The 20,890-nt window shown below is 42.6% G+C and overlaps 3 protein-coding genes across 7 annotated transcripts in view; all 3 read left to right on the top strand.

Annotated features, from left to right (window-relative positions):
• Positions 1-9: 9 nt before the first annotated feature.
• LOC124256808 (E3 ubiquitin-protein ligase BRE1-like) overlaps positions 10-20,890 on the top strand; it is a 24,044-nt gene continuing 3,163 nt past the window's right edge. Inside the window, exons 1-9 of one of the 4 annotated variants that reach the window (XM_046690765.1) lie at positions 10-140; positions 1,255-2,936; positions 4,009-4,148; positions 8,223-8,544; positions 8,931-10,038; positions 10,072-11,198; positions 16,167-16,172; positions 17,183-17,188; positions 20,134-20,669. In XM_046690765.1, coding sequence (XP_046546721.1) covers positions 1,259-2,936; positions 4,009-4,148; positions 8,223-8,544; positions 8,931-9,178 — 2,388 coding nt within the window. In that variant the 5' untranslated portion in view covers positions 10-140; positions 1,255-1,258 and the 3' untranslated portion in view covers positions 9,179-10,038; positions 10,072-11,198; positions 16,167-16,172; positions 17,183-17,188; positions 20,134-20,669. Of the gene's footprint in view, positions 141-1,254; positions 2,937-4,008; positions 4,149-8,222; positions 8,545-8,930; positions 11,199-16,166; positions 16,173-17,182; positions 17,189-20,133; positions 20,670-20,890 lie in introns of those variants that run through there. The other 3 variants (XM_046690766.1, XM_046690764.1, XM_046690767.1) reach the window with 3 other exon arrangements.
• The window catches only part of LOC124256812, a 15,126-nt gene continuing 6,378 nt past the window's right edge, over positions 12,143-20,890 (top strand). Inside the window, exons 1-3 of one of the 2 annotated variants that reach the window (XM_046690772.1) lie at positions 12,143-12,408; positions 12,463-12,626; positions 13,534-14,209. In XM_046690772.1, the coding sequence (XP_046546728.1) occupies positions 12,364-12,408; positions 12,463-12,626; positions 13,534-14,203 (879 nt within the window). In that variant the 5' untranslated portion in view covers positions 12,143-12,363 and the 3' untranslated portion in view covers positions 14,204-14,209. Of the gene's footprint in view, positions 12,627-13,533; positions 14,210-20,890 lie in introns of both variants that reach the window. The other variant, XM_046690771.1, reaches the window with a different exon arrangement.
• Positions 14,224-20,890, top strand: part of LOC124256807 — a 21,198-nt gene continuing 14,531 nt past the window's right edge. Inside the window, exons 1-2 of the mRNA XM_046690763.1 lie at positions 14,224-15,588; positions 16,308-16,709. Coding sequence (XP_046546719.1) covers positions 14,355-15,588; positions 16,308-16,709 — 1,636 coding nt within the window. The 5' untranslated portion in view covers positions 14,224-14,354. The remainder of the gene's footprint in view (positions 15,589-16,307; positions 16,710-20,890) is intronic.

Raw genomic sequence — 20,890 nt, 5'->3', positions numbered from 1 at the left:
GGTCAGAGGTCATATAGTATGTAGTTCCCTGTGGGATTCCCAGTGTGTTTCATTTTGTTGGAATGATACGTGGCACAAAAGACAAAGTCTATTGGAAGAATCGACGCTGATAAGTTACTGGCGCCATAGCGGCTCACAAGGTACACAATGTGTGATACGATACTTATAGTTTACACGGTAGAGACACAAGCATGTCGGGCCACAGAGAAACTTAAGCTAGATGCCTTGATCATTCAAGGGAAATAACTCGAGAAGGCCATGGTGACAACCATAGTCTATCTCACAGTCCCTGAACTGAGAAGTGAGTGAGTTTAGTTTTACGCCGCACACAGCAATATTCCAGATATATGGCGGTGGTATGTAAATAATTTAGCCTGGACCAGACAATCCAATGATCAACAACATGACCATCAATCTCCGCAATTGGGAACCGATGACATGTGTCAACCAAGTCAGCGAGCCTGACCACCCGATCCCGTTAGTCGCCTCTTACGACAAGCATGGGTTACTGAAGATCAATATTCTAACCCGGACCTTCACGGGTATTGAACTGAGAGACCATAGATTAGACTGGTCTCTGCTGAACCACATTATTGTCCTTACTGCCCAGCCCTCCCTGCAATGCTAAAGCAGTAAATGAAGCAAGCCTAAATTCCATCAGGTTCAGGATTTCCCATTTCACTGGGATTCCCTTTCAATTTAAACGGGTTTATTTGTTACTTTCAAAATTATATATAGCGTTCTATGAGAACCATTGTGTTTCGCTGTTCCCATTCTGGGTAGAACAACAACAGATGTAGGCTAACCGACATTAAATATCAGCTTTTATGACACAAAACGGTCTCATATGTAATCTTTCTGATGGTGATTTATAGCTATAAAAACTTACCTATTATATTTTTTTTGTAGATTTACTTTGATTAAAGCAAATAGAAATATGCGGGTATGCAATATTTGTGAAGATAAATACATTTTACAATATAAATGCCTACATGAGTTCCAGCATATCATTGGGACTGGGTGGGGTGGGGGTGGGTGGGGTGTAGCCTAGTGTTTAAAGTGTTCGCTCGTCACGCCGAATGCCCGAGTTCGATTCCCCACATGGGTACAATGTGCGAAACCCATTTCTGGTGTCCTCCGCCGTGATATTGCTGGAATATTACTAAAAGCGGCGTAAAACCATACTCCCTCCCTCCAGCATATCATAGCTACAATGTGATGTCCAATGATGTTATCTTTCACTTGTCATTTCAGCGTAATGGCAATTAGAGACAGGACTACATTGATGCTCTTCATCACAATTCTCTTCCTGATCAGCGTGCTTTCTTGGGGTATTCCAGACGCTTCTCCATACCCTTTCTACAAACATGGCCCAGAGAAACAATGTTTGAAACAAACGTTTGAAAAGTCGGAGAGGAACGACAAGACACTTGGAAGCACGGAAACATGTCGCACTCGCCTGAAACGTAAGGGTTATACAATTGAGGAACTCGCTAAGCAGTCGAAAGTTATGGAAGAAAGAGTTGCCAGGTTGGAAAAGAGAGTTCACGAGTTAGAAGAGGATGGGGAGGAGGCTGTATCCCAACCTGGTCATAATACACAGAATCACAAGGATATAACTGAAGATCACCCCAAAAAATTGGAGAAACTTACAAACAGTGTAAACAGACTGGACTCAACGGTCTCAAAACTCTCTGATCAGATGGAGTCCTTGACTAATCGTGTTGAAAATATTGATGTTTGGAAAACTGACATTGTGAATTTGGAACTGCCGAAAATCCGACAAGATGCAAAAGATGCGACACGTGGCGTCGAAGGCTGGTTGGAGAAGGTTGATGCACTGGTGCAGGATGTAGGAAATATTTCCATCAATGTCACCTCTGTTAATACCACTGTCTCAGAGCTCGCCCATAATGTTACAGCCGTGTCCGCAAGGCTTGCTGACTTAGACGCACGGGAAAGGCAGATTGCAGATACGGGAGATGCCACACGGAAGATGGCCGAAGATGCTGAGAAGGCTGCGGCAGAAAATGCAAGGAATGTACAGGAACTTTCACTGGAAGTGGAAAGCATCACCACAAAAATGGCTGGCATCAATAGTACAATGTCAACCATGGATCAGGCTATGAAAGAAAGCACGGCTTTGTTACTGTCTTGGAGAACTGAGATCTCTGAGAAGGAATTGCCCATGATTAAACAGAACATAACAGATAATCGTAAATTGCTGGAGGAGGCGAGACAAAATGCAAGTGAGAGTTCACGATTACTTCAAGGTCATATTCTATTGGCAAAAGACAAATATGTTGAGTTCCATAAGCACATAAACGAAATCCATAAAAGGGAGAAAGAATTTATGGACGAAAATGATTCTGTGAAGAGAGAAGTGGAAACGTTGAAGAACGTATCTAAGGTTTTGGGTTTTGACGTCGCAAATCTTCAGGAAAATGTAAATAGCCTTCAACATTTAACTGAGTCTGTTCGGACGCAGGTCTTTAGTAACTCCGAGAAGCTTGAAGCAGTGACACAATCAGTGGGAAATATCACATCAAACATTACCGCAATAAATATAACGGCTGAACATCTTTCTTCACAATTGAACGTAACAAAACAAAGTGTTGAGTCATTAGCGTCTTGGAGAAATGAGCTTGTGCTTAAGGAAATACCGACCCTCAAACAAGACATAGACGTTGTCCATCAAGAAGTGGAACAAGTCCAACGGAACACCAGCACAAATGGAGATCTTATAAAAGCTCACATTGTTTGGGCGAATTGGACATATGTAGAGTTTCAAAAGCACCGCAACGCCACAAACAAGAAAGTGGCAGAATTTGCGGGAAAGCATGACAACACTGACAGGAAACTAGACGGGGAGGAACTAGACGGCGCCATGACCAAGGCTGAGCTGAGTCAGCTGAAAGGCAAATCAGCATATCACGGTGAGTACGCTCAGACAGACACGCTGGCAGTGTGGGTTCGAAACCCACATGGAACTCGCCCCCAATAAATACCAGACCAGGTCATTATTCAGAAAGTGTAATGATCAGTTTGACATACGTTACATTTAACCTCTTTCTGAAAGGCATTGTGTATTTCCACCCGTGAAGATCCGGGTTAGAACTGATCTGCAGGAACCCATGATTGTCTCACCCGTGAAGATCCGGGTTAGAACTGATCTTCAGCAACTCATGATTGTCTTAAGAGGCGACTAACGGGGTTGGGTGTTCAGGCATGCTGACTTGGTTGACACATGTCGTATCCCAATAGCGGAGATCGATGCTCATGCTGTTGATCACTGGGTTGTCTAGTCCAGACTAAATTATTTACAGACCGCCGCCATATATCTGGAATATTGCTGAGTGCGGCGTAAAACAACAAACACACAAATCATGTATATCCAACTCAGGATATATTGATAAGCAGTTGTTAAGTAAAGACCGAGTGGTAGCAAGTCAATGAAACACGACCAAGAAATTACTTCATGGGTTTCAACGTAATTCGATGCAAGAATGTAGTCTGTGCTAATCGGTGTTCTTTGCTGTTTGATTAGATTACGGTTCAGTTACATGTATACACATCGATGTCAATCACTAGATTGTCTGGTCCAGCCTCGATTATTTATAGGACGCCACCATGTAGCTGGAATACTGCTGAGTGCAGCGTAAGCCATAATCATGTCCATTTGTATGGCGCCGTATCCACACACTATTAAAAGTGTATGCTCATGGGGCGCCGTGTGTACAGCTAACAACTGCAGCAGTTGTACAAGTCACTCGTAATATGTCCTGAAAAGATAGGTCTTCAATGAATATTTGAACGAGTCAAACAACAAACAAATAGGTATACCGTAACGCGTAAACGTCCATTTCCTTTTCTGAATATCCACTCGGGTTGGTGGAAGGCTTCAACACATTATGTCGTATTTCAGAACGGGGCAGCAAGTGATTTAATTTTGAATGGCTGCTCTTTAATGATTTATGCCACATGTCTGCATATGTTTTTGTCTTTTAGATATCTCCTTCCTTCTGACTGTGCTGAACACCATAGTCAGCGTCTTTCTAATGATGTATGCGTGGAAGACTCTGTCATCAGCGTCACTACCAGCACCAGCAGCACCAGCAGTAACAACCTCATGCAACGATATACAGGAGGTACTTTAACATCTATTGTTACTGCTTTCACAGCTACATGACTACTTCTTCCTCTTGTACTACTACTCCTACTACTACTTTGACTACTTCTTCCTCTTGTACTACTACTACTTCGACTACTTGTTCCTCTTGTACTACTACTACTTCGACTACTTCTTCCTCTTGTTCTACTTCTACTTCGACTAATTCTTCCTCTTGTACTACTACTACTTCGACTACTTCTTCCTCTTGTACTACTACTCCTACTTCTACTTCGACTACTTCTTTTCTTCTTTCTACTTGACTAATTCTATTCCCTACTCAACTTTACTACACTTACTACTCTTACCTCTTGTGCTACTACTACTACTTCGACTACTTCTTCCTCTTGTACTACTACTCCTACTACTACTTCGACTACTTCTTTTTTTCTACGACTACCACCACTACTTCGATTACTCAACCTGCAGCAGTTACTACTACTGTTAACAACTACTACTACTACTACTACTTTCGACTACTTCTTCTTCCTCTTGTACTTGCTACTCCTACTACTACTTCGACTACTTCTTTTCTTGTCTACTACTACCACCACTACTTCGATTACTTCAACCTGCAGCAGTTACTACTACTGTTTAAACTACTTCTTCCTACTACTACTACTACTACTTCGACTACTCTTCCTCCTGTACTACTTCGACACTTCTTCTTTGACTACTCACTCCTACTTGTACTCACTTCCTCTACTTCGACTACTTCTTCTTCTTCCTCTTTGTACTACTACCACTTCGACTACTTCTTCCCTCTTGTACTACTACCATCTTACTACTTTACTACTCTGACTACTTCTTCCTCTTGTACTACTACTCCTACTTCTACTTCTACTTTTTTGACTCACACTTCTTCCCAACCTTTACTACTACTGTGACATAACTTGTACTACTACTACTGACTACTTTTCCTCTTTGTACTTACTTCTACTACTTGACCTCACTTCTTGTACTCACTTTGACTACTTCTTCCTCTTGTACTCACTACACTTCTCACTTCTTCTTCCCTCTTTGTACTACTACTCCTACTTGTTCCCTCTTTGTACTTGCACTACTCTTACTTCGACTACTTTTCTTCCTCTTTTGTACTTCTTCTACTACTTCTTTCACTACTTGTTCCTTTTGTACTTACTACTTACTTTGACTACTTCTTCCTCTTTGTACTACTACTACTTTGACTACTTCTTCCTTCTTGTACTACTTTGACTACTTTGATCTTGTACACTTCTCTTCCTCTGTGCTACTACTTCGACTACTTCTTCTTCTTTTTGTACTACTCTCCTACTACTTCTTGTACTATTTTCTCTTTTGTTCAATTCGACTACTACTGTTACAACTACTTCTTACTTCTCTGCAGAAGCTACTACTACTGTTACTAACTACTACTACTACTACTACTACTACTACTCCTACTTACTTTGACTACTTCTTCCTCTTTGTACTACTACTACTTTGACTACTTCTTCCTTCTTTGTACTCACAACTACTTGACTACTCTTCCTCTTTGTACTCACTACTACTTCGACTACTCTCTTTTCCTCTTTGTACTTCTGACCTACTTTTCCTCTCTTGTACTACTTCCTACTACTACTTTTACTTCTACTCCCTCTTTTACTTCGAATACTTCTTCCTCCTTTGTACTACTACTTCTTTTGACTTCTTCTTCCTCTTGTAATTACTACTACTACTTCGATCACTACTTCTTCCTCTTTTGTACTTCTCGACTACTTCTTCCTCTCTTGTACTACTACTACTCACTTGACTACTTCTTCCTCTTGTACTTACTACTCGACTACTTCTTCCTCTTGTACTTTCGACTACTTCTTCCTCTTGTAATTACTACATACTACTCACTACTTTTACTTTCACTTCTTCCTCTTTGTACTACTACTAATACTTCTGACTACTTCTTCCTCTTGTACTACTACTACTTCGACTTTCTTCCTCTTGTGGACTACTCTATTTACTACTCACTTTGTACTACTTCTACTTGGAATACTTCTTCCTCTTGTACTTCGACTACTTCTCTCCCTCTTTAGTACTCACTCACCATCTCACTACTTCTTTGACTACTTCTTCCTCTTGTACTCACTACATCCTACTCACTACTTCTTCCTTCTTCCTTCTACTTTCCTCGGTACTCACTACTTTCAATACTTTTCTTCTTGTACTACTACTACTTGAATACTTCTTCCTCTTTGTACTTCGATCTACTTCTTCCTCTTTGTACTTCCTACTCTTCGACTACTTCTTGTACTACTACTACTGAATACTTCTTCTTCTTGTACTTCGACTACTTCTTCCTCTTGTACTCACTTCTACTCGATACTTCTTCCTCCTGTACTTTCGACTACTTCTTCCTCCTTGTGTACTACTACTCTCTTACTTTGTACTACTTTGACTACTTCTTCCTCTTGTACTACTACTTTACTTCTCCACTTCACTTTTTCCCTCTTGTACTACTACTACTTCGAATACTTTTTTCCTCTTGTGCTACTCACTCACTTCACTTCTTCCTCTTCCTACTACTTCGACTACTTCTTCCTCTTGTACTACTTCGACTACTTCTTCCTCTTGTACTTCGACTACTTCTTCCTCTTGCACTACTACTCCTACTACTACTTTTACTACTTCTTCCTCTTGTACTACTACTACTACTTCGACTACTTCTTCCTCTTGTACTGCTACTCCTACTACTACTTCGACTACTTCTTTTTTTCTACGACTACCACCACTACTTCGATTACTCAACCTGCAGCAGTTACTACTACTGTTACAACTACTACTACTACTACTACTACTTCGACTACTTCTTCCTCTTGTACTGCTACTCCTACTACTACTTCGACTACTTCTTTTTTTCTACGACTACCACCACTACTTCGATTACTCAACCTGCAGCAGTTACTACTACTGTTACAACTACTACTACTACTACTTCGACTACTTCTTCCTCTTGCACTACTACTACTTTGACTACTTCTTCTTCTTGTACTACTACTACTTCGACTACTTCTTCCTCTTGTACTACTACTACTTCGACTACTTCTTCCTCTTGTACTACTACTACTACTTCGACTTCTTCTTCCTCTTGTACTACTACTCCTACTACTACTTCTTCCTCTTGTACTACTACTACTTCGACTACTTCTTCCTCTTGTACTTCGACTACTTCTTCCTCTTGTACTACTTCTACTTCGACTACTTCTTCCTCTTGTACTACTACTCCTACTAATACTTCGACTACTCCTTTTTTCTACGACTACCGCCACTACTTCGATTACTCAACCTACTACTATTACTACTACTATTACAACTACTACTACTGCTACTATTACAACTACTCCCACTACTAATAATACAACTGCTACTGCTACTACCACTACTACTACTATTGCCATAACTAATACAACTTCTACTTTGGTCTCACGAACGCTTGTTCGTCGAATCATGCGACCTCGTCGTTATACGACTGAAAGTGACGTTGGTGGTGTGTGGTCCTGTGCATAGAGCTCAGGTCACAAATCAGTTGAAGTTAAGCAACGTTGGGCGCGGAGGGTCTGTGGATAGGTGACCGTGTTTGGCAGCCTGACTTCTGATAGTTTCTTGGACTTCAGTCCTGCCGAACAACGAAACATGTGGGGCTCGCCTAAGGAAAGTGAATTTGTTCAAAATTGCTTCTGTTCATGGGTACCCCGGGGGATAACTTCAGTCATGTGACTATAACCTATAACCTGTTTTTTCCGGGTGTAATTACCTCCTAGACTTTGCGACGCGCTGACGCGACTTGATCGATGTCAGCCGCTAAACTATCTTGGTAAGACTGACATATTTAGAGACTACGACTACGACTACGACGACTACGACTACGACTACGACTACGACCACTGCTACTACTGCTACTACTACTACTACCACTACTACCACCACTACCACTAATACTACTACTACCACTACTACCACTACCACCACTACTACTACTATTACTACTACTTCTACGGCTAATGATATAACCACTACCATAACTATGTCTGTTTATCTGCAGAGGGGCTTCCGACGTGAGGAGAAGTACGAGCTGTCGTGGACGGGGCCGATGGAGGACTCCCTGTGTATTGTGACCTTCCATACCGAGACGGAGATGAAACATGCCGATCAGACCAGGTCTGTGTTCGAGTCTGTGCAGCAACCATGTCCCACCATCCACACTCGGGTCATCCGGTGCCACGCAGACATTAAACAACTGCCGGGATCGCGCGTCTTCCTCGTCTTTGTCGACTTCAATGAGCGGCACGTCATCTTGGAGGATCCCACTAAGGGGCTTGGCGATCTCAGGGTGACCACTGTGCGGAGTCTCTGGAGGTTTGGAGGTGAGTTGTGTCAGAGGGTAAGATATAAAGGTGTGTCAGTAGCTTTGGTGGTGAGATGTGAAGTTGTGTCAAGGGAAAGTAGGAGAGTGGCGTCTTGGGGTAAGCCTAAAAGTTATGTCAAAAAGTAATAAGGGAAGTTGTATCAGGCGCTAAGAAAAGTGGACGTGAGCCTAGTGAAACGTATTAAAGGTTTTCAGGAAATACTGACAATATCGTATTAGAACAATGCATTCATTGGAGAGGTTAAATGAAATTTTAAGTTTTAATCAGTTTAAAATGTGATTTAGAGGTGCACAGGAATCCAGGCTGAGAGTGTTATGGAGGTGTCAGTAACACCGAGTGTGGCGTAAAACTAAACTAACTCACTCACTCACTCACTCTTTCAGCCGACGTGACGGTGATCTACTGTGGTGACAGAGGATCCGTGAATTTGGGCAGTGGTCTTTTTAATCCCGATCTTAGTTCCATCCACCGACAGAAGGAATTGACTCAGCTACAGAAAAGTGACAGAATTCTAAGCATCTGCAGCGACTTCAGCAACGACCAGAAAGAACACTGCAGGACCTTCATCAACAGACTGTTAAGGAGACAGCCGACTACTTCAGCTGATTACGACTTCAACAACCACGAGTAGCAATCTAACAAAGTTTAGGAACCAATAGCAGCTGTTTACTATGTATTAATGTGACATTAGACAATGATGCCGTCCCAGAAGTCATCAATCGACATATAGTCCATCAGGGAACAGATGTACAAAGCGATCTTAGCGCTAAGATGACTGTAGCTCCCATACCTTAACATAGACTTAAGTTAACCATAGCTAAAGGTGTATTGTACAACGGCTACCTGGGGCCTTATTCTCGAAACGTTCGTATCCCTAAGAATTCTTAACCTTGATCGTAGCCAATGTGTTAAGAATGGGTTTAAGAAGTTCGTAGGGCTACGAACGTTTCCAGAATAGCTAGCCTGGGCCCTTGTTCTCGAACCTTTCGTAGCCCTAACAATTCTTATATTTGATCGTAGCCAATGTGTTAATAATGGGCTTAATAAGTTCGTAGGGCTACGAACGTTTCGAGAAAAGCTAGCCTGGTCATTAACAAACAGTCGTAACGTCACGCGGGCCTCTATCCAACAGTGCTATAACCTAGCAGTTTATCAGTTGGCTGTTGTAAAGTCACGCGGGCCTCTATCCCACAGTGCTATAACTTAGCAGTTTATCAGTTGGCTGTTGTAAAGTCACGCGGGCCTCTATCCAACAGTGCTATAACCTAGCAGTTTATCAGTTGGCTGTTGTAAAGTCACGCGGGCCTCTATCCAACAGTGATATAACCTAGCAGTTTGTCAGTTGGCTGTTGTAAAGTCACGCGGGCCTCTATCCAACAGTGCTATAACCTAGCAGTTCGTCAGTCGGCTGTTGTAAAGTCACCCTGGCCATTAGCCGATTGGATTACGGTACTACAGGTCACTCGCCGACATGATTCCTGATTTCTGAAGGTCATTACCCGAAGTGTTTCATCATTCCTGGAGGTCATTACCCGAAGGTAGATAGATAGATATTCTTTATTTTCTCCATAAAATGAAGATTACTTTTGTATTATAAACTACAGTACAAGAAAGGTTCTAACTATTAGTGCTTATATTATACAGTAATATTCAATTGTGAAAGAACTAAAGGTATTTATGAACATTGCCGGAGTATTCTCTCCCAACATGTAAATCGTTTTAAACTTTGTTTGTGTCGTGGAATGCTGCCACCTGTCGATTCAGAATCTTTTGTGACTGAGTCTTGGCATAGTTCCACGTGTTTTAAGTGAGTAAGTTAGTTTAGTTTTACGCCGCACTCAGCAATATTCCAGCTATATGGCGGCCCCCGTGTCTTAATCAACACAACGTCCCTCATGTCCGGTTCAACACAACATCCCTTGTGTCTGAGTAAACAAGCATCCCTTGTGTATGAATAAACAAGCATCCCTTTTGTCTGAGTAAACAAGCATCCCTCGTGTCTGTGTAAACAGGCATTCCTTTTGTCTGAGTAAACAACAATCCCTCGTGGCTGAGTAAACAAGCATCCCTTGTGCCTGAGTAAACAAGCATCCCTTTGGTCTGAGTAAACAACAATCCCTCGTGGCTGAGTTAACAAGCATCCTTGTGTCTGAGCAAACAAGCATCCCTTGTGTCTGAGTAAACAAGCAACCCTTGTGTCTGAGTAAACAAGCATCCTTCTGTCTGAGTAAACAAGCAGGAACCAAACAAGCATCCCTTGTGTCTGAGTAAACAAGCATCCCTTGTGTCTGAGTAAACAAGCATCCTTCTGTCTGAGTAAACAAGCAGGAACCAAACAAGCATCCCTTGTGTCAGAGCCACCACACATTCCACCACGTCTGAGTCAACACAGCGTCCCTCATGTTTGAGTAAACAAGTGACCCCCGTATTCGAGGGGTGGAGATTGTGACCTGACGAGGCTAGCCTTGTGATTGGAGGATCTGTGGAAACGGGAGTGCTTGTGGTATTATTAATCCGTTAATCCATGGTGATTATCACAAAGCACATTACATCATCGTTTATTTTTATAAATAACAACAACTGTATTTTGTTTGGGAAGCTGTAGCTTGTCGCTGATGTTAAACCCGCCCATGTCTGAATCTGCCATGACAGTGAATAAAACAATATCACACTGTATATGTTGGTGTACTTGTCATTGGCATTCGGCGTTATTTTTCTTATAGTGAGTGAGTGAGTGAGTGAGTATGGTTTTATGCCGCTTTTCCAGCATTATTCCAGCAACATCACGTGTTGAAACCAAAAATGTGCTTCACACAGTGTTTGCCCTTAATCTTGAAAAGCTGCAGGCCCTAAGGACCCAGAACCATACAAAGTTGTGGGTCCTGATCAGAATGTGTAGGGCCTATACTTTAATATGGAAATAATACTCTTAGTTATTGGGGATGAAAGAGCTGTCGGCCATAAGGACCTGCAGAAAACAAAAGCTGTGGGTCCGCGTAGTTTTCAGTCGGCTTCGGGCCTAAGGACCGAATGTAATTTCGAACGCTGGCTTCACACATTGTACCCATGTGGGAATCGAACCCGTGTCTTCGGTGAGACGAGCGGACACTTTAACCACTCGGCTACTCCACCGCTCCATTGTAATTTAATCTGTTTATTGGGGCTAGAAGATAGACAGACGCCTGTCTCGTACTCAATCCGGGTGTGAGGCGCTGAGACAGAAATTCTGAGTCACAAAACCAGTGATTTCGGCAAACATAAATTGTCTTTGTCAATCGTTGAAAGACTGGATAGAACAAAAGAAATTAGGCACCATAAAATTTACATTGTTGAGATTTTATTTTTTTATTCCTATGTAATTTTACTCCCATAGTTCTTTTGTAAACAAATTGTAGTTTTCCACCTGCAGTTGAAAAATATACATAAACTAAATATTCAGTTTATAAATTCCTAGCCCCGAAGCTCTACTCCTCTTTCCAAGATATAATGATCGATCCCAAGACATATCGAGAGCTTATTGTACACATTAAACGCCTGCTCCTATTTGTGTCGGTTTCCTAGAAAGCATATTAGGTCACTGCGCTGTATAAACATGCTCGTTCCGGGGCCTGGGTCAGGGGTCACCTTCAATGTAGATCCAAGTGGGATTCCCAGTCTTCGTTGCGGTTTGTCCGACTGATTCATGGAGTTCAGATGTGGATGGCGAATTCGTATCAACAAAGCAAGCTAGAGACTACCTAACCAACGCTTCGTATGTGAGTGACAAATTCAGACACAAAACAGTTGTCCAAACAGAGACTCGACCAACCGTGTACCATGCCCATCCCTCGCAAACGCCTGCAGGCGAACAGTGGAGGGGAGGTAACTCAGGCCGACAAACCTCGCAAACGCCTGCAGGCGAACAGTGGAAGGGAGGTAACTCAGGCCGACAAACCTGGCTCAAAACCTCTCGCTCAGCCGCCACGAGAAGGTGATAGTCAAGACGGTGAGATATCAGATGCTGACTACAACAGTTCAACTGTGCAGCCCGAACGCCCGTCTGATCCAGTGACCTACAGAGACATAATACAGATCTACCGGTTAGTAAACCTATTAATGGCTTAAAGTATATTCGTTTTTTTTGAAATTTTTATTTGTTGTTATTGATATGATATTCAAGTCGTAACTGCAAACTTAGTTATATCTTTTCGTTAAATTGTAATTCCGTGTAAATATTCTGTTAGAAGTACGCTTTTTCATAAAAATTGAGAAATTTAAAATGTGTAATATTAAATCGCTAGTCAAACCACCCGTTATTTGATTTAGTACATTTTCCCAAAGTGAGTTTAGTTTTACCACGCTTTCAGCAATATTCCAGCAACATCACAGTGGGGGACACCAGAAATGGGCTGTAGTGAAAACATTTTATGTTAATGAAGTGAAAACATGTAATGATAATGCAATGTAAGTTGTAATGACAATTTATTAAGACAGGCAGTAATAATTTAACGGAAACATGTAACGATAAAGGTAGTAAAAATTTGTAATGATAATAGTTGTGACATTTCTACTATCTCTACTATTTCTGTTATGAGTGAGTGTGGTTTTTCGCCACTTTTAGCAATATTCCAGCAATATCATAGCGGGGGACACCAGAAATAGGCTTCACATATTGTGCCAATGTGGGGAATCGAACCTAGGTCTTCAGTGTGACGGGCGAACGCTTTAATCACTGGGCAACCCCACCGCCCCCCGATCGCACGCAATCAGTCAGTTCCATCAAGTATGCTCTTACCGTTACATCAGTTCTAATAATCAACATCATGGGCGGTGATATACGCATTTGGGATACGATAACATGTGTCAACCATGTCAGCGAGCCTACATACATGGGTTGCTGAAGACCAATTCTAACCCGGATCTTCATTGGTCTGGGATGGCGAGACATGGTTTTCCGCATCCAGAGTATATTACCTGTTTCTGATATTTCCGTGTTTTATCTGATAGGAAACCAGCATTGGAGATTATGGTACTCGTCATCGTGTTCTACCTGCTTTACCGTTCATCACCCGACAATACCGAGCGCGCTCTGTTGGACGTTCTCAACGAGAAATGTGGAAAAAGTCCTTCGGAGACCAAGACATGTATTCAGAGACTCCTGTCATCAAAGACATCGTGTAAAGTGCCTGAAGACGTTCCCAAGACGAAACAGGTCACGCCAGATTGCAGCCACCTTGAGAGTGAGTATAAGAACCTAGAGCACACAGTACACGATCTTAACAAGTGGACTGAAGGAATTGAATCAGTCTTTAAAGATCCGAGTCAAATGTCTGAACCTTTGAGGACTCTTAAGGACCATCATCGACATTTGCAAACCATGAGTTCTGCGGGTAAAGGCAACGACCTGGCAGATGTGACACAAGTTGAAGCTGACGTAAAGACGATTGCAGAAGCAAATGAAGCCATAAGCAAGACATTACATGAAACAAATACCAATCTTGCTGAAGTCCGTTCTACGCTTGCTGAGACAAGGACAAACCTTACTGAAACCAACACGAAGGTTGGAAAACAGGAGGGCAGGATTAACCAACAGGACGAAAAACAAAGGAATGTGACGGAGAACGTAATACCCGACATAAGGTCCAAGATGGGACAGATTCAGGGGGAAAGCAGATGAAGCTAAGTGGGCCACGGATACAAACGGAGGTAAACTTATTAATCACATTAACTGGGCGAATTCGGCATATGAGGAGTTCAAAGAGCACCGAGAGCAACTTACAAACAGTGGCAACAGACTGGACTCAACGGTCTCAAAACTCTCTGCTCAGATGGAGTCCTTAACTAATCGTTTTGAAAATATTGATGTTTGGAAAACTGAGATTGAAACTTTGGAACCCTCGAAAATCAGACAAGATGCAAAAGATGCGACACGTGGTGTCGAAGGCTGCTTGAAGAAGGTTGATACACTGATGCAGGATGTTGGAAGTATTTCCATCAATGTCACCTCTGTCAACACCACTGTCTCAGAGCTCGCCCATATTGTTACAGCCGTGGTCACAAGGCTTGCTGAATTAGACGCACGGGAAAGGCGGATTGCAGATACGGGAGATGCCACGCGGAAGATGGCCGAAGATGCTGAGAAGGCTGCAGCAGAAAATGCAAGGTGCGTACAGGAACTTTCATTTGAAGTGAAAAGCATCACCACAAAAATGGCTGGCATCAATAGTACAATGTCAACCATGTATCAGGCTATGAATGAAAGCACGGCTTTGTTAATGTCTTGGAAAACTGAGATCTCTGAGAAGGAATTGCCCATGATTAAACAGAACATAACAGATGATCGTAAATTGCTGGAGGAGGCGAGACAAAATGCAAGTGAGAGTTCAGGATTACTTCAAGGTCATATTCTATGGGCAATTCACACATCTCTTGATTTTAAAAAGCGTATAAATGAAATTCTTAAAAGGGAGGAAGAATTTAAGGACGAACATGATTCTGTGAAGAGAGAAGTGGAAACGTTGAAGAACGTATCTAAGGTTTTGGGTTTTGATGTCGCAAATCTTCAGGAAAATGTAAGTAGCCTTCAACATTTAGCTGAGTCTGTTCGGACGCAGGTCTTCAGTAACGTCGACAAGCTTGAAGCAGTGACACAATCAGTGGGAAATATCACATCAAACATTACTGCAATAAATATAACCTCTGAAGATCTTTCTTCACAATTGAGCGCAACGAAACAAAGTGTTAAGTCATTAGCGTCTTGGAGAAATGAGCTTGTGCTTACGGAACTACCGACCCTCAAACAATACATAGACGTTGTCCATCAAGAAGTGGAACAAGTCCAACGGAACACCAGCACAAATGGAGATCTTATAAAAGCTCACATTGTTTGGGCGAATTGGACATATGTAGAGTTTCAAAAGCACCGCAACGCCACAAACAAGAAAGTGGCAGAGTTTGCAGGGAAGCATGACACCACTGACAGGAAACTAGACGGGGAGGAACTAGACGGCGCCATGACCAAGGCAGAGCTGAGTCAGCTGAAAGGCAAATCAACATTTCACGGTGAGTGAAAGGGACGGGTAGGTGCAGGCCATGTATGCGGGTGTATCTAGCTATGTAGTAAAGTGTAGACAGGGCTGAGTGTAGTCAAGTGTAGACAGGGCTGAGTGTAGTGAAGTGTAGACAGGACTGAGTGCAGTCAAGTGTAGACAGGGCTGAGTGTAGTCAAGTGTAGACAGGGCTGAGTGTAGTCATGTGTAGTCAAGGCTGAGTGTAGTCAAGTGTAGACAGGGCTGAGTGTAGTCATGTGTAGTCAAGGCTGATTGTAGTCAAGTGTAGACAGGGCTGAGTGTAGTCAAGTGTAGACAGGGCTGAGTGTAGTCATGTGTAGACAGGGCTGAGTGTAGTCAAGTGTAGACAGGGCTGAGTGTAGTAAGGTGTAGACAGGGCTGAGTGTAGTTAGGTGTAAACAAGGGTGAGTGTAGTCAGGTGTAGACAGGGCTGGCTGTAGACAGGGCTGACTGTAGACAAGTGTAGTCTGGGCTGAGTTTAGTCTGGTGTAGACTGGGCTGAGTCTAAAGAAGTGTAGACAGGCCTGAGTGTAGTAAAGTGTAGACAGGTTTAAACAAGGCTGAGTGTAGTCAGTTGTAGACAAGGTTGAGTGTAGTCAAGTGTAGACAGGGCTGAGTCTAGACAATAGTAGACACTTTTATAGGGACGTTTAGACAGTTCGGATAATGTAAGCGAGTGTAGACATTAAATGAAACAAAATACCAATCTAGCTGAAGTCCGTTCTACGCTTGCTGAGACAAGGACAAACCTTACTGAAACCAACCCGAAGTTTGGAAAGCTGGAGGATAGGATTAACAAACTGAAAGAAACCCAAAATAATTTGATGGAGATCGTCATACCTGGCATAGAGTCCAAGGTAGGAGACATTCGAGGGAAGGCGATAGAAGCTAAGGAGGCCACGGAGGAGAACGGGGGTCGACTTAAGGAATACTTTAAGCAGTCGAATTCGGCTTATGAGGAGTTCAAAAAGCACCGAGACGCCACAAACAGGAAGGTGGCAGAGTTTGCGGGAAAGCATGTCGCCGCTGAGAGGAAACTAGACGGGGAGGAACTAGACGGCGCCATGACCAAGGCAGAGCTGAGTCAGCTGAAAGGCAAATCAACGCTTCACGGTGAGTGGCTGAGACTGGTAGGTGTACGCCATGTATTCGAGGGTATTTAGCTGCGTAGACAAGTGTAGACAGGGCTGAGTGTAGTCAGGTGTACACAGGGCTGAGAGTAGTCAAGTGTAGACACTTGTATAGGGACGTTTAGACAGTTCGGATAATGTAAGCGAGTGTAGACAGCGTTAGCTATGTAGATGAGAGTAGCTTATGGCAGTGTTGCGATCCTCATACATACAATCTGGGGCCTTTCTTCACCAAGCAGGGCGGGACACTTAGTTCAGTATTTCAAGGGATAATAGACAGGGCTGAGTGTAGTCATGTGTAGACAGGTGTAGACAGGGCTGAGTGTAGTCAATTGTAGACACGGCTGTGTGTAGTCAAGTGTAGACAAGGCTGTGTGTAGTCAAGTGTAGACAGGGCTGAGTGTAGTCATGTGTAGACAGGTGTAGACAGGGCTGAGTGTAGTAAAGTGTAGACAGGGCTGTGTGTAGACAAGTGTAGTCAGGGCTGAGTTTAATCAGGTGTAGACAGGGCTGAGTGTAGCCAAGTGTAGACAGGGCTGGGTGTAAAGAAGTTTAGACAGGGCTGAGTGTAGTCAGGTGTAGACAGGGCTGAGTGTAGTCAATAGTAGACTCTTTTGTACGCTTAGACAGGTCGTATAATGTAAGCAGGTGTAGACATTGTTAGCTATGTAGATGAGAGTAGCTTTATGGCAGTGTTGCGTCCCGCAGACATTCACTCTGGGGCCTTCCTTCATCATGCAGAGCAGGACACTCAGTTCAGTGTTTCAGGGAATAATGCTAATTTTAAAATAGCAAGTTCAGCTAAATAGAGGAATATTAGTCATGTGTAGAATGTATTCATCGTGGTATTTATGTGAATACGTATCCGTATATGGACTTGTCTTTCAGATATCGCCCTGTACCTGACTCTGCTAAACATCATAGCCGTCGTCATTGTGGCGATGTATGTGAGGCAGACTCTGTCATCAGCGTCAGCACCAGTGTCAACACCAGCAGTGTCACCAGCAGCATTCCATAACAATACACAGGTGAAACATCAACTACCACTGTTTCTACTTCTTCTGCTTCCATGACTGCTGATGTTTCTACTATTACCATTACTGTAACTACAACTACTGCTACTACTACTACTGCTGCTGCTACTACTCCTGCAACAACTACTACTATTACTACTACTACTACCAATACTACTACTACAACTACCACCACCACCACTCCTCCTCCTCCTACTACTACTATTTATTGCAACTACTTCTACCACTTCTACTACTACTATAAATACAACTACTACCACTACCACTACAACCACTACCATTACAACCACAACTACAACTACCACCACTACCTCCACCACTACTAGTCTACTACTACCATTCAGCTACTACAACTACTACTGTCACCACAATTTCCACTACCACCACCACGACTACTACTACCAACACCACCAATACTACTACTACTACTACTACTACCAATACTACTACTACTCAGCTACCACCACCACCAGCACTCCTCCTCCTACTACTACTATTAACTGCAACTACTTCTACCACTACCACCAACACTACTACTACTACAACAACTACTTTTGTCACTACTGCCACAGTTCAGCGACAGTCATTATCATTCAAATAGTATTTAAATAACTGAGATTATACAATTCGTATCTCGATACCGTACTTATATTTTCATGTCTTCTCCGTTTTTGCAGGTGCATCACAATCCTGAATCATTTATTTACAAATTTCAGGCAGCAACGATTGCATCCTGCATTGGGGAAACATAAGCGTGGGCCACTGCGCAGGGGCGGTTGGGTAGCCTAGTGGTTAAAGCGTTCGGTACAATGCGTGGAGCCTATTTCTGGTGTCCCCACCGTGGTAATGCGGGAATATTGCTAAAAGCGGCTTAAAACTTAAATCACTCACTCACTGTGCAGATTCTACCATTTACATGCAATCAGGAAATGTAAAGGAATCTGTAAACATTAATTTTTGAACAGTTTTTGTTATTATTCGCGTGTTTTTACATCGTGTACTGAATCGTATGTGTTGGGATAAAGTTGTAAATGGATGTATTGTATCGTTGGCCTCGTACAATACAATCCTGGGCCCCGTTTCACAAAGCTATCGTAGCACTACGACTGTCGTAAGTCTATGTTACAGTATAGGAGGTACGACAGTCGTAGCGCTACGATAGCTTTGTGAAACGGGGCCCTGTATCTTTCTGCAGAGGGGCTTCCAACGTGAGGAGGTGTACGAGCTCTCGTGGACAGGGCCGATGGAGGACACGCTGTGTGTGGTGACCTTCCACACTGAGACGGAGTTGAAACATGCCGACCAGACCAGGTCTGTGTTCGAGTCTGTGCAGCAACCATGTCCCACCATCCACACTCGGGTCATCCGGTGCCACGCAGACATTAAACAACTGCCGGGATCGCGCGTCTTCCTCGTCTTTGTCGACTTCAATGAGCGGAACGTCATCTTGGAGGATCCCACTAAGTGGCTTGGCGATCTCAGGGTGACCACTGTGCGGAGTCTCTGGGGGTTTGGAGGTGAGTTGTGTCAGAGGGTAAGATATAAAGGTGTGTCAGTAGGTTTGGTGTTGTGATGTGAAGTTGTGTCAAGGTAAAGTAGGAGGGTGGTGTTTCGGGGTAAGCCTAAAAGTTATGTAAAAAAATAATAAGGGAAGTTGTGTCAGGCGCTAAGAAAAGTGGACGTGAGCCTAGTGAAACGTATTAAAGGTTTTCAGGAAATACTGACAATATCGTATAAGAACAATGTATTCATTGGAGAGGTTAAATGAAATTTTAATTTTTAATCAGTTTAAAATGTGATTTAGAGGTGCACAGGAATCCAAGCTGAGAGTGTTATGGAAGTGTCAGTAACACCGAGTGTGGCGTAAAATTAAACTCACTCACTCACTCTTTTAGCCGACGTGACGGTAATCTACTGTGGGGACAGGGGATCCGTGAATTTGGGCAGTGGTCTTTTTAATCCCGATCTCGGTTCCATCCACCGACAGAAGGAGTTGACTCAGCTCAAGAAAAGTGACAGAATTCTGAGCATCTGCAACGACTTCAGCATCGACCAGAAAGAACACTGCAGGAACTTCATCAACAGACTGTTAAAGAGACAGCAGACTACTTCAGCTGATTATGACTTCAACAACCACGGGTAGCAATCTAACAAAGTTTAGGAACGAATAGCAGCTGTTTACTATGTATTAATGTGACATTAGACAATGATGCCGTCCCAGAAGTCATCAATCGACATATAGTCCATCAGGGAACAGATGTACAAAGCGATCTTAGCGCTAAGGTGACGGTAGCTCCCATATCTTAGCATAGACTTAAGTTAACCATAGCTAAAGGTGTATTGTACAATGGCTACCTGGTCATTTACAAACAGTCGTAATGTCACGCGGGCCTCTATCCAACAGTGCTATAACCTAGCAGTTCGTCAGTCGGCTGTTGTAAAGTCACCCTGGTCATTAGCCGATTGGATTACGGTACTACAGGTCACTAGCTGACATGATTCCTGATTTCTGAAGGTCATTTTTTTTCGTTTGAATAAAATATTGATTAATACAGGTACTTACATTTGCAGACAGTGCTCATTATTATCATCCCTTAAATAAAAGTTATCACAGAGTTTTGGGATGACAATTTTAACAATAAAAGAACTACAGAGGAAAGTGGGGCCATAAATCGGGACCTTATATTATATTACGGACATTTTTTCCAGTTATCATTAATCTAATTATAAGAAAGATAGTAGATGTCAATATTTATACCATGCATTTATCAAATTCTGAAGGTCATTACCCGAAGTGTTTCATCATTCTTGGAGGTCATTATGTAGCAGGATATGATGTCAATTGAGACATATCAGATTTTATTGTTATCAGGTGAAGGTGTTTTATGTAATTATAAAATTATGCAAATGAAAAGTATAAACTGCTAAACTCCAAAAATATGTTTAAAGCTTTCATTGGTGAAGGGTTATTTAATAAACATTGTGGTTGTTTAAAAATCACATTTACAAAACTGATAAAAGGTTTTGTTGAGGGTTTGTTAGTGAAATTCTATGTTGGTTGAGGTGCATCTGAATTTGTGGAATATTTACATCACTATGGAAGTGAAGTGGTTCATTCTGGCCTCAATTT

Source organism: Haliotis rubra, unplaced genomic scaffold (genome assembly GCF_003918875.1).
Source record: "Haliotis rubra isolate DU_JTF1 unplaced genomic scaffold, ASM391887v1 Scf64, whole genome shotgun sequence".
Classification (NCBI taxonomy): Eukaryota; Metazoa; Mollusca; class Gastropoda; order Lepetellida; family Haliotidae; genus Haliotis; species Haliotis rubra.
This window is presented reverse-complemented; position numbering and strand designations above follow the sequence as displayed.